The following is a 13183-nucleotide window of genomic DNA, read 5'->3' on the forward strand; positions in this document are numbered from 1 at the left end:
ACTACTTGAATCTATCATAAGGTTGTCTACAAGTACAGAGTCACAATAGGTTCTCATCCAGGCACATCCACTCCCTCAGGCCCATACTTTATGCTCTGGGGGATAGGGTGCAGCTCCGTTGTGATTAATTCTGACACAGTGTTTGGCTATATAGTATATACCATAGCACTGTGCATTGTTAAAACAAAAACGTTGCCTTTACGGTTGGTTGGGTTATAAGCGAAATTAACTAGTTAACACAAAGAGTGGAATTTCCTTTTAAATCTACTTCCATTACCTCAGGTTACCTTTTGGATTTCAGTAGGCAAATTGCTTTCATCTCTTTTATAATTTCTGCCACAGTAAATTGCACCCACAACTGAGAAGCATGTGTGGTGCAGAATGTACTAAAGTTGCCATACTGATTAGCATAAATAAAGAAGTGAGGGTCTCCACCTTGTGGGTTGAGCTTGTTGACGTGTGAACCAAATTTAGTTCACACTGGCAACGATTGCTCCTGCAAGGATAAGAAGTCCTTCAATGGTTAGCTTGATCTTCAGTGGGGGTGCATGGCATCATTCCCAGTATCATTCCTGGGAAGAGAAAACAATACAAGTCCTGGAGGCGTTAGTCCAAACAGTGGCTTAAGTTGTTTAACATCTCAGGTTAGTGATAGAAGTCCTTTTTCCCCTCTCAGGATATCTCTGTTCTGTCTCTTTAAATGCAGCTGAGTTGAATAGTAAATATCTCTTTGGTCCGTCAGGGACAGTTTGGCCTTGATATTCCTCAGGTAGAATCTCAACTTTCAATTAATGAAGTGCTTGTCATACTGCTGTTGCTGCTTCCTCCACCTTTCAGGGGGACGGCTCCTGCGATTAGAGTTGCCCTCCATGAGTGGGATGCTCTCTGAATTTGACTTATCAGTTTCGCAAAATTTAGCACAGCAGCGGTTAAAGGCACAGAATATCAAAATCCAGAATGTTTTCAATATGAACTTTAATTGCAGAGCAAGTAGCTGACATCCGCTTCTCAATGCCTCCTCTTTTCCCTGATCGCACTCCGCAAGCATTGCCTCTGCCTGCAGCTCCCTGTCCCCTTCCCGATCCTGCTGAGCTGCGAGCAGCCCCTGTGCCTGCAGCCTCTTGGAGCGCTCCAAGCAACGCCTCTGCCGGCAGCCTCTCCCTTTCCCTGAGGGCGCTCAGCAGCGAGCAGCCTGCAGCCTACTCTCACCTGCAGCCTACTCTCCCTTTCACCGTCGCACTCGGCAGCGGGCAACACTTGCTACCGAAGCCTATGTCCTCTCTCATTTAACTGATCCTGCAGTTCTTTCACCAAACCCTGCAGAGATCCAATCATTTCTCCCTCTGCCTGTTTGTTGGCATACTGTAGATACAAAAATGCTGCTAGCAAGGATTTTCTTGCTATTTTCTAAGTCCGTGAGAGACTTTTCTCTCTCACAGAAGAGGTAGCAGAGCTATGTAAACAACCAAGCCACCTGCAACCTTGAAAAGTCTTGTTTATGGTACAATAGAAAACTATTTTGACAATGGATGTTTTAGGATTTTAGCCAATCACCCCCAAGGGGTAGCTGATCCTTGGTCCAATTAGACTATGAAGAAAAAAGTCTATAAAAGAGTTTGTAAAATAATTAAATAAATCAATCTTGCTGCACAATTCCTGACTGCTGGATCTTCTCTCCTCCTCCTCCCTATGGCTGCAGGACACGGTGATATACCCTAGGGCCTAGGCCTGCGGTAATAGCATACCTCTCCTGTTGGGCAAAAAATTGCACATAAAACTGCTTTACTTTTCCCCTTCCATACCTTTTGTTCACTTAACACCACATTTATCTATTTAACCGCTGCCTCAGGACTATACCAATTTCCACTTGCACATTCTGTGCCCAGGGGAGTTGGGCATGCCTTATATTCTTCCCATCACTACCTGTCTGGAATTCACGGATGATATCTCAACTGGACCCCTTTAACCATAGCATCCTGTCCGTGATGCCAAAAAAGGGATGTCACACCCTTTAAGGGAAGAGAGCACCCAAGATTTGTAAATGCTCATGGTTGAAAGAAACAACAAAACTTAGAGGGTCCACAAAAAATCACAAAGTTTTATTATACACTTGGTATGGGAATTGGAAAGTTAGTCCCTGACCTCCTATACAAGAGGAAGGAAGGAAGGATTCCAGGAAGGAAGGAAGGAAGGCCAAACAGTAATTCACTGGAATCTCATTTTGAAGCTTCCAGCAAAGCAACATAACAACAGAGAGACTGTGCCTTCATCCAAAAAATACCAGAAAGGTTGACTTGCTGGAAGTCCTATGACTAGTTCCTGGCCCTGCCCCAAGAAGCATATTTTATCATATTAGAACTTAATATAAAGTGCATGAATGGGCCAGGGAACAAGGACAAGCATTCAGATTCTGGGAGAAGACTGGCATGTATTACCTGCTTGAACACCACTCTGAGTTGAGAGTTGGTGGAGCCATCTTTCCATGCTGTAGGCCAGATGTCCAAGTCTCAGAGTTAACCTAAAGGCACTAGTCTGTGCCAAATGAGTGCCCTAGGTAGCTACTGCCAACAAGCCAGTTCCTAGGTTTCAATAAGTTAGAAGCTACAGGAAATAGCTTCTAACTTGCCTGTCTGACATACCTGTCTCAGAACACCTGTGCATGGAAAAGGGAATCACCAAGATCCAACCTGCCCTAGATGCTGAGCACAGCAGGAGATATATAATGCTGCTCAGAGCCTGGCTGGCTATTTTACACTCACAGGTGCCAAGTCTGTCTTCCCTAGATGGGAGAGAAGAGATACCTACAACTTTTCTGCAACTACTGGCAGGAGAGGAGAGAGTTGCTTCTTTCAAAGGCAATGAGAAGAAGTGCCTGCCTGTGACATATTGTCTGGACACCTCTCTAGCACTGTCGCATCTGAGCTTAATGTTCTTCTAAGCCCGAAACTACTCAAATCACTGTCACCGGTGTCAAGAACACCAGGCTGCAGGATAGTGTCTGGACTTGGAAAGATCCTTTCTATCATTCCTACTGCATAAAGCTCTGGCACATCACACTGGTGATATTCTTGGGACTTGCCAATTGGAATTGCTAACCCTTGTTTCAAAGTCTTTTATTTCTTTCACTGTCACTTTCCCGTTTTATAAACCTGTACACTGAGAGAGCAAACACCGCAAGATGTGCATCACCGTCTGTGTTTTGCTCTCAGATAGAAGAAAAATGCACAGTAGTGAAGCAACGACTGCAGCAGCTTCGGGGAAAACACTAAAAAAAGCCGATGATGTCTAGAGGATGAAATGTAAGCGCGGGGCCGTGCCGGGAAGCGGCAGGGTCTGCACGCAGCCGGAACCAGAGCCAGGCTCAAGGCAGCGGCTCAGCACGCCGGGCGCTGCAAACGGGCCGGACCCCGCGGAGCCGAAGCCGGGGGGGAAACGGAGGGCAGGGGAGATATGAACCCGAGGCGGGGCGCGGCGGGGGGAGCCTGGTCTGCCCTCCCGGCCCCCCCTGCCGGACCTGGGAGGCGGCGGAAGCCCCGCTGAGTCACGGCGGGGGCGGTTCCGCCCGTTGAAAAACGCGGTCCGAGGTCCTGACGAGCAGAGGGTGGTTTTGAACTCCTCTCCCTCTCCTCTCCCTCTCCTCTCCGGCGCCGGCACAGACCGCACCGTCGGGCCCCGGCGTGGGACGCGCCGCCGGCAGCCCGTGCCCGCCTCGCCCATGGCGGGGCCGCGGGACCCCGCGGAGCGCTGCTCCTGCCGCAACACCAACTGCGTGGAGCGGCCGCTGCGCCGGCTCTTCGAAGGGCTGGCGAGCGGCGTGGCCGCCTGCCCCTGGCCCTTCGTGCTGGTGCCGCTGCTGCTGTCGGGCGGGCTGGGCGCCGGCTTCCTCTTCCTGCCGCAGCGGCAGGCGAACGACATCGAGGGGCAGTTCACACCGACGTGGGGGCCCGCCAAGGACGAGCGCGACTTCGTGCGGCGGTACTTCCCCCCCGACGACTCGGAGCGCTTCTCCGCCCCGCGGCTGCCCACCGAGGGCGCCTACGCCTCCCTCATCGCCGTGGCGACGAACGGGACCTCGGTCCTGGACCCGGCGGCGTGGGCAGAGGTGCTGCGGCTGAACGCGACCGTGCACGACGCCGAGTACGAGCGGCTCTGCGCCCGCACCGCCGGCGGCTGCGCCAGCCCCAACCCGCTGCTGTCGCGGTGGGGCGATGCGGGACCGCCCGCCTCGGGGAGCCTCCGCTTCCCCGTCAACGACAGCGTCTTCCTGGGGGCCGCGCTGGGCGGCGTGGAGACGGACGACGGGCGGGTGCGGAGGGCGCGGGCCCTGAAGCTGATGTATTACCTGCGGGAGGACGGCCCCGAGGCGCAGGACAGCCGGCGGTGGCTGGAGAGCTTCCTGCAGAACATCTCGCCCAGAGTGGCGGAGTTGCGCCTCGGCTCCATTCAGGTAACGCACGGGCGGGTACGGCCGTGCGCAGCGGCCGAGCCCGAAATGTCCGGGCAGCCCCCTCGCCGAAAGGAAAGGAAAGGAGACGGCGGCGGGACAAGGCGGGCGGGCTGCGAGGGCCAGGGCAGTGCTCCTCTGCCAACGTGATGTTTGGCCTTGCCTGCGCGTGTGTACAAAGACCACGAAGAAGAGGGAAAGTGCTTCATTGTTTCTTTCCTTGTTGTTTTAACGGCAGGTGACCTACTTTACCTCGCTGTCCAGACAACAGGAGTTTGAAGGAAATACCAAGAGTGTGATCCCACTCTTCTCCATAACATATTTCCTGACAATAACCTTTGCAGTCATCTCTTGCCTAAGGTAAAATGTCTCTAAGCTATGGCTCAGTGAGTAGTGATGTCTGCTCTTCTTTACCTGCCTCAGCTGGTTTCTGCTTTTGCCGATTGAAGGTGTTCTTGAAGCTGCAGACTTCCTGTGACAATTTATAGGCAAAATGTATTTTTTTGCTTTTTCTTGTCTACCTGTGTGTATTTCCCAGCTGCTTAGATGGCAGATGAGAACCTGAACAAGTGTTCAGTACTTAGTTAAGGTTCGGGTGGATGTGCACTAGCTTCATAGATTCCTGCAAGTCTGGGTACAGCTTTAGTTGCTCTGCTTGCTAGTAGAATCAGAGGCTTACCTGCTGTCCACAGAGAACTTAATCTGCCCTTTCTTTGTGCTGATGGAAAGTGAACCATTGTACACTCAACAACTGTACTGCAGTGTTTGTGTCCTGTACTTCCAAAAGAAATTCTACTTGCAGGGTGAGCAGCCTGGTTTAGCGCTTGCATCAAGCATCATACCTATTAAAGCACCTTATGGAATGCTTGAACCAGTGCTCAGGGGCATCTTGGCAAAAGGCTGGTAGCCAATCTGTCTGCTGAGAAAATCTCTCTACACAGCACTTACTGCCTGAAAGGTGCTTCCAGTGATATGCTACAGCAAGAATTCATGTAAAATCAAAGAGCTGCTAGAAATTCACCAGTTTTTTGGGTCACCCTAAGTCTAGTGTCACTGGTAGATCTTATGTATCCTTATTTTGACGTCTCTGGTTATTGATGCAAAGAGCAGTACACATCTTTACTCCTCCGAATATAGTTGGGCAGTGGTAATAATGTGTGTAACGCCTCCTAGAGAAATTAATTTTATGTAATGCTGACACCTGGAAACTCTGCTAGCAGCTTTCATCAGGAGTTCTTCTGAGAGAGGGTATCGCTGTATCTGTGCACTTGTCATGCCAAACACATTGGTGAAGTTTTTGACACATAACTAAGATATTCCTTGAAATATTTTCAGACTGAGCTGTATAAGAAATAATATCTGGCTTGCAAGCTGTGGAGTGCTTTCTTCCGGCTTAGCTGTATTGAGCAGCTTTGGACTGATGCTCTTCTGTGGAGTTCCGTTTGTGGTCACTGTGGCTAATGCACCATTCCTGATTCTGGGTAAGTAGAAAAAGTGAGTCAGATTCAGCTACAAAGACTATAAGTGAAGTTAAAACAACCTAATGGTGTCAGTCTTTTATGATGTGAATGTCAGATAATACAACATTTTCTCCTGAAGTGAGTGGAGGAGATACCCAGAGGTGCAGCCTCCTCAGAACACCTAAAGGCGGGCGAGCCCCTCAGCTCAGCTCAGCTCAGCTCAGCTCAGCTCAGCATGCCCACAGCAGGACTGCAGATGGGTTCTGGTGCAGGGGCAGCTTTTCCCAGAAGACAAGGCCTGATCTAGATCCACTGCTACAGCCGGAAAACTGTAAATGAGACAGTGGTAAGGTTAGCACTTTCCAGGATTGTTCCAGTGTCCCTGGAAATGTAGCCAGGATGATTAATCCTCTGCAATAGTTATATTGCTATATATATTGCTATATATATATATAGTTATATTGCTATATACTAACCAGTCTCATTCAGCTACACAACTGAAGTGATGCACCATTTGTGCAAGCAGTCCTGCCCCCAAAAAAACCCAAGGAAGCTGGTATCATTGTAGCCTTGTTGCACAGACTGCTTAACAGCCTGTGCTGAAATTTCCAAATACTGTTAGATAATGCTGCTGCAAATTACTGCAAAACAAAGATCCTTACTGATCCTTACTGATCTCCTATATGATGTATTCATGTGATGTTTTCTTGGGCTTGGTACAGTGCTAAGGAAAACACATGGAGCTCCCAGGTTGACAGAGGCTGTGCATCATGCTAGCTTTCCAGTGCAAATGCTCCTTAGGGCAGGCATTGTTTCTTTGTTTCCTGCATAATTCCAATGCATTTTTTATTTGCTTTTGTTTGCTCATCAATTGCAGTGGCTCTGACTATCAAAAAGACCCCTTTGTTTACCTGGGAAAGGGCTTAAGCCAGTCTCTTAAGCCAGATCTTCAGAAATAACACGCAGACTTTTGTCTTCCTTGCGCTAAAGCAAACAAATTCTCAGTACATCAGAGGATTTGCTTTGAAGGCTGCTTGCTTTCTGAAGCAGCCTGGCTCGATGCCATCCAGTAGTACCTTGTGCCGTGCTGCTTAATTCCTCTTTGAATGTTTACTGGCAATTGCCTGTTCAGGTAGCCAGTAGTGATTTCATCTTTTCTTCTGTGCTTGACTAAATCTCACTCCACTGTTAGCACAGCCCTGCTTTCCCTTTTGTGTGATTAATTTTCAGTGAATAGAAGAGCCCTTGACAACATGGCAAAATACTGAAAGGTGTGTGATTAAAGTCTTGAGAGTTAGCAGAGCTGAGAGAAGCCCATTGGCTCTTCCTTTTTGAACTTCCTCTCACTTAGGCATCTTAGCAAAAACCCAGGCCCAGGATCCAGTCTTCCTGGCAGGGTTTCCCAGGGATCTGGTGGGTAATATTTGTGAGTACATCAGTATAAATGTAAAGATAAATGAATAATAAATCGTAAGTGCTGAAAGATAAACTGGAGAGAAGTGGAGGGCAAAGAGCATTAAAAAGTGAGCCACTGGAAAACTGGAATCACTCTTCTCCCATGTGGTAGCAACTGCTCTTCTGTCTTCTGAAGGCAGAACAAGAAATTATTGGTCTAAGTTGCTGCAGTGCTGAAGAAGAGATTCTAGAGATAATGGGGGATGCTTCCAGTGATAAGAATAGTTGAGCATCAGAATATGTGATGCTTTGAAATCTGTCATCTGCATCAGGAGACACGTGGACATCAGCTACAAGATACTTGTCAGAGATGCAGTAGGTGTGCTCAGTCCTTCAGCAGAGTCAGTGGGGGATCAACAACTTACCAGGTCACCAGGAGGTGCTGAAAGATAACACATTCAGCTACACATGAAGGATGTGTTTTCCAGATTCTCATGTAAGTTGCATCAACACTAGAGCAGTGTTAGTAGCCCAGCTTCCTTTTTCAAAATTTTATGCAGACCGAAATGTGAATAAGGTCGTTTTGTTGGGTGTTGGTGGAAGCTGCCATCTTCAGCGCAGCATTAACAGTGTCTCCTCTTGCAGGGGTTGGCGTTGATGACATGTTCATCATGATTGCTTCCTGGGAACAAAGTTCAAGGAAAAAAGAGAAATCCAGTGTTAAGTCTCTGCTGGCCGAGACTTATGCAGAAGCAGCACTTTCTGTGACCATCACCACTCTCACGGATGTTTTGGCCTTCTTCATTGGCACCTGGACGGCTTTTCCATCCGTGAGGTCTTTTTGCCTCTATACGGGCACAGCTTTTGTCTTCTGCTATGTATATACCATGACCTTCTTTGGGGCTGTTCTGGTATTAAATCACAAAAGGGAGCAAGAGAACCGCCACTGGCTGACTTGTATGCGTGTGGGAGTAGGTGAAGATCAGGCTGAGAACTCCTGCTTGTACAATGCTTGCTGTATTGGCAGCTGTTCCAGGCAGCCATCTCAGCCAGAAGGTGAGCATCCAATGAGCATATTCTTTAAAAAGTATTATGGCCCTTTTATTACAAATAAATGGATCAAGCTGCTCGTGGTGTTGCTGTACGGAGCATACTTGGGTGGCAGTGTTTATGGGTGTACTCAGATCAGGGAAGGCATCGATCTCCGGAATCTGGCAAATGATGACTCCTATGTTATTCCATACTATGATGATGATGAGAAATACTTCTCGACATACGGACCCAGGGTCATGGTTGTCATTACTGAGAGCGTAGATTACTGGAATGAGACGGTGCGTCTTGGCATTGAGAGCTGTGCACAGAATTTAGAGAACATTTCCTATGTAGATAAGAACCTCTCAGAGTCATGGCTGAGGGTATACACAGAACTTGCCAAAAGGGGGTTGATAAATATAAACAGTAAGACTGACTTCTTTAATAACTTAACTGTACTGTTCAAATTTCGTCCCAGTTTTGAGTGGGACATAAACAAGACTCAGGATGCAATAGAAGCTTCACGTTTCTTCATCCAGACAGTGAACGTGACGTCAGCCGTTGATGAGAAGAATCTCCTCAATCAGTTAAGAGAGGCAGCCGAGCAGTGCAGCATTCCACTGAAGGTGTATCACCCGGCGTTCATCTACTACGACCAGTACCTGGTGATAGTGCAGAACACTGTTCAGAACGTTGCCGTGGCTGCCGGGGCGATGCTCGTTGTCTCCCTTCTGCTCATTCCTAACCCATTGTGCTGCTTGTGGGTGACTTTTGCTATAGCCTCTGTTATAGTTGGCGTTGCTGGTTTCATGACGTTCTGGAACGTCAATCTCGATTCCATATCCATGATCAACCTGGTTATTTGCATAGGGTTTTCCGTAGATTTTTCTGCTCATATTTCCTATGCCTTTGTTGCGAGTGGAGAGTCATCAGCCAATAAAAGGGCAATTGAAGCTCTGTCCCTGCTAGGTTACCCAGTACTTCAAGGTGCAGTTTCTACAATACTAGGAGTAGTTGTCCTGGCTGCAGCAAACACCTACATCTTTAGGACATTCTTCAAGATCATGTTCCTTGTTATTTTGTTTGGGGCTCTTCATGGTCTTGTTTTTATTCCAGTGTTTTTAACATTTTTTGGAAACTTTGGCAGATCACCCAATAGCAAATCTAAAAACCTAGAGCTTGAGAAATTATAAAGACTGTTCATGACTAAGTTTAATGTACTATAGTTTATATTTATTATATGTAGATTCAATTGCAATGACTGTCAGGGAATATAAGACATGAAGAAAAAGAAGGACAAAAAAATAAACACAACAGGAAGCAAAGGCTTCAGAAGAGCCAGGCAAGAAAAATGACAGAAGAAATTAAAACTTAGAGATTGCATTTGTATTTCTCACTTTTGTGTGTTCTTGCCTCAACATCTTAATGTTGTTAAATATTTTTTTGTGTTTACTGAATGTATTAAAATAATTATAAACACTGACCACTGCGACAGGTTAATGGACTACATTACATGTTTGTCAGGATGTGTTCACAGTGGGGATGAGTGGACTGCATTTTCCACCTGTTTGCTTTGCTGGTGTAACTCATCCCAGCACTGAGCTGGAAGGCAATTTTTGCCCAAGAGGCTCAAATCTGGGTGTTTTACAGCAAGATTACAAAAGGTCAGAACTGTCTCAGACTGCAATAACTCATAAGTCCTCAGGTGACAAAATCTGCTTGTTCCTAATGCAGCACAAGAAACCCTTGGGGAAGACTCACCCCAAGCTGACATTTTCTCTTCAAAGCCTTTTCTTGGTGTCCCGTTTTCTATTCAAAGCCTTTTCTTGGTGTCCCATTTTCTAGCTAAGCTTGAACATCTGGTACCTTTAAGAAGTTTGTGTGTAGCTTCTGTTGGCTGCAGTTTGCAAAGGGATGTGCTGTAGGTTATTGAACTTGTGTGGACTTCCTGAGTAACCACCCTGGGAGATGCTGTGCCATGGTATGACAGGGCAAGAATTCACTAGAGAGAATCACACCCTGATTTGGGACAAAGTGAAAAAGCAACTCCATTTTAAGCAGGTCAGCCCTAAAACTGTAAACCCATAAGTTCTATTCTGTTTGTCCTGTGATGTGTTGATAGAGCAGAGGAGCTTTCACTGAATAAGAGCTAAGAATATACAAAGTGGTCTTCTAACTTGTAGGGACAAGACAGTAGGTGAAAGGCAATTCATCATTTGTTGCCAAAATAATGAATGACCCATTGGAAATAAATGGATTATGGTAACTGATGTTTATAATTCTGGAAAAATTGGTGTAGAACTTATTAAACCATTCAGTCCAAATCTGCTGCTGTGGAGGGTTTCTTCTGAGAGACTGAGCAAGTGTGACAGGGTCCACCTCTGTTTTCTGTGATTTCTGGCCAGTTTCATAGACCCAGTAGACAGGGCAGGATCCTTCAGTTTCCTCCAGAACAGTTTTTGAAAGAGTAGTAAAGACTGAATACTCATATTAATCTTAGAAGTCATATACTTCTGAGCTCAATGTCAAAACCCAGTGCTGAAATCTCAGAATTAAAACTGGCAGCATTAAATTTCCAGGACAGGGCACTAACCACAAAACTAGATTTGGGAATAAATAAAATGAAACAAAACCCCAGCCCCATGCACTAGAGTCCCCCCTTCTCCCATTAAATGTTTCATGGTCAATACCAATGCTCTAATGGCAAATGTTACAGCCATTTATGCACTGATGATGCTGTGGAAGGAGCAGATGATGTTCTCATGTTGGCCAACACCAGAGGAAGGCCTCCTAATAAACACTAGAATGTGAGTCATGCTTTTGGAAAGAGAAGGGAAATCTACTTCTGATGCTAGTAGAGAGAGTGGCCTATTTGAAGTGCATACTCTCACCTCTCATTGTGTTGTTTGGCCATGTTTTAGAAGCAAAAATAGTTCTCCTTGCTTCTAGTCAAAGTTTCCAAGCAGATCAAGAGAGCAGAAAGTTAGGAAAGGCTTGATTGCTCTAACTTCACGGCCAATTTAAAGGATTGGGATTTAGAAAACTCTTCTGACATTCCAGCTGACTCAGATCATCACAGAGTAGGAAGCAGCCAGAAGAGCAGGCCACAACTTTCACTGGAAGTTTGTATTTCCTTTGTATTAAGGTTGCTGATAGAATTCTGGCATGCCAGCCTCAGGAATACGGAACATTCAGAATTATGTCTAAGTTTGAATTTCTTATTTTTATGTGTCACTCTGCTTGTGACCACTTCAGACATATTTAGAAAGCAAACAGTCCATCTAAGCACCTAGCTCTGCCCCGTTTTCAGCAGCAGGAGGCTGTTCCTACTTAAAGGTACTGAGATTATTCTCACCCTCTGTCCTGGGTTGCAGTGTATTCCATTACCATCATCATGAGCTGTTGAAATCAAGCGGGGCAGTGTTTCCTTGCCTCCTCCCACCAGACTATCTTTCTGTTAATGGCCCATCATTGTCCTGCTGCATGACTCAGAGGTAACTCCCTCCGGACTATCTTCTGTTAATGAGCCTAATCAACACTTGGCCTCATGACTCATTACCCCATTGTGAGATGCTCCACCCAGAGGGAGGAACCAAGCATCCCATCGTGGACATAAGCTGAGATTCTGAACAGCAGAGAAAACCTTTCCACTGGATTTCCAGAGGACAGGAGCTACACAGCCACCACTGGACCTTCTGAGGAAGAGCAGACCCTTTTTCTAGAGGATCACCGCTTCAGGAGGACTGCTACCACCATCCTCATTAACAGGGTGTCTGGTAGTATCCTGACTGTCAGTTTAACCCAGTGTTTTCTGCCTTTATTTTGGTTTTTTTTTTTTTTTTCCTTATTTTATTTCCCTATTAAATTGTTATTCTGAGTTGGTGTCTCCCACTAGTTTGTTTTCAAACTAGTACACCCTCTGATTCATTTCTGGAAGCTGCTTTTGTGGTTATGGTGTGTGTGCCCTGGCTGGACACTAGGTGCCCACCAAAGCCACTCTATACTCCCCTCCTTAGCTGGACTGGGGAGACAAAACATGGCAAAAGGCCTGTGGGTTGAGATACGGACAGAAAGAGATCACTCATCGCTTACTGTCATGGGCAAAACAGACTTGAGTTTGAGAAATTCGTTTATTGCCAATCAAACCAGAAATAAAACCGAATCTTAACACCACCTCTTCTCTTACCCTCTTCTTTCCCGTTTTCAACTTCGTTTCTGCTTTTCTTTACCTCCTCCCCCTCAAGTGGTAAGAGCAGGGGCGAGGACAGGAATTGGGGTTGTGGTCAGTTCATCACAGGTTGTCTCTGCTGCTCCTCCCTCCTCAGGGCAGGGACTCCCACTTTCACCCTGCTACACTTTCATTGACTTTGGTGTCTGCAGAGCTGTTTCTCTCACATATTCACTCCTCTCACTCTGGCTGCAGTTGGTTTTGGACAGAGCTTCTTCCCCTTCATAAGTGTGTTGTCTCAGAGGCTTTACCACCGGGGCTGATGGGCTCAGCCTTGGACAGGATTAGGTCCTCCTAGAGCTGTCTAGCAGTGCTCTATTGGACATAGGGAAGCTTCTGGCATCTTCTACCAGATGCCACGCATGTAGCCTCCTCATTACAAAAATCCTGCCAAACAAACCCAGTCCAGTGCTCTCCTATCTCTGCCCAGTAGTTATGAAAGGAGAAATTCCAGCTCCTAGATGCTCCCAAGAACACCAGTGGTCAAATCCAATGTCTCAGTAGACAAGTTTGTTGGAAACCCCGCACATGTTACATGCACTAAACTAACTAGGAATGACAGACAGTAAACTCTTCAGTAACACTTGTGTTGTTATGTTGGCCAGAAAGCAAAGATACCTTTTA

General features: G+C 46.6%; 1 protein-coding gene across 1 annotated transcript; it reads left to right on the plus strand.

The window, feature by feature from the left end:
* The first annotated feature begins 3571 nt into the window (after window positions 1–3571).
* PTCHD3 (patched domain containing 3) lies at window positions 3572–10655 on the plus strand. The gene is made up of 4 exons (XM_048294238.1): window positions 3572–4447; window positions 4683–4804; window positions 5780–5925; window positions 7945–10655. Exons 1-4 carry the CDS (start codon window positions 3716–3718, stop codon window positions 9522–9524), a joined length of 2580 nt encoding a protein of 859 aa, XP_048150195.1. The 5' UTR covers window positions 3572–3715; the 3' UTR covers window positions 9525–10655.
* Window positions 10656–13183: the final 2528 nt, after the last annotated feature.

The sequence above is a fragment of the Corvus hawaiiensis genome, chromosome 1, assembly GCF_020740725.1.
Source record: "Corvus hawaiiensis isolate bCorHaw1 chromosome 1, bCorHaw1.pri.cur, whole genome shotgun sequence".
In the NCBI taxonomy this organism is placed as follows: Eukaryota; Metazoa; Chordata; class Aves; order Passeriformes; family Corvidae; genus Corvus; species Corvus hawaiiensis.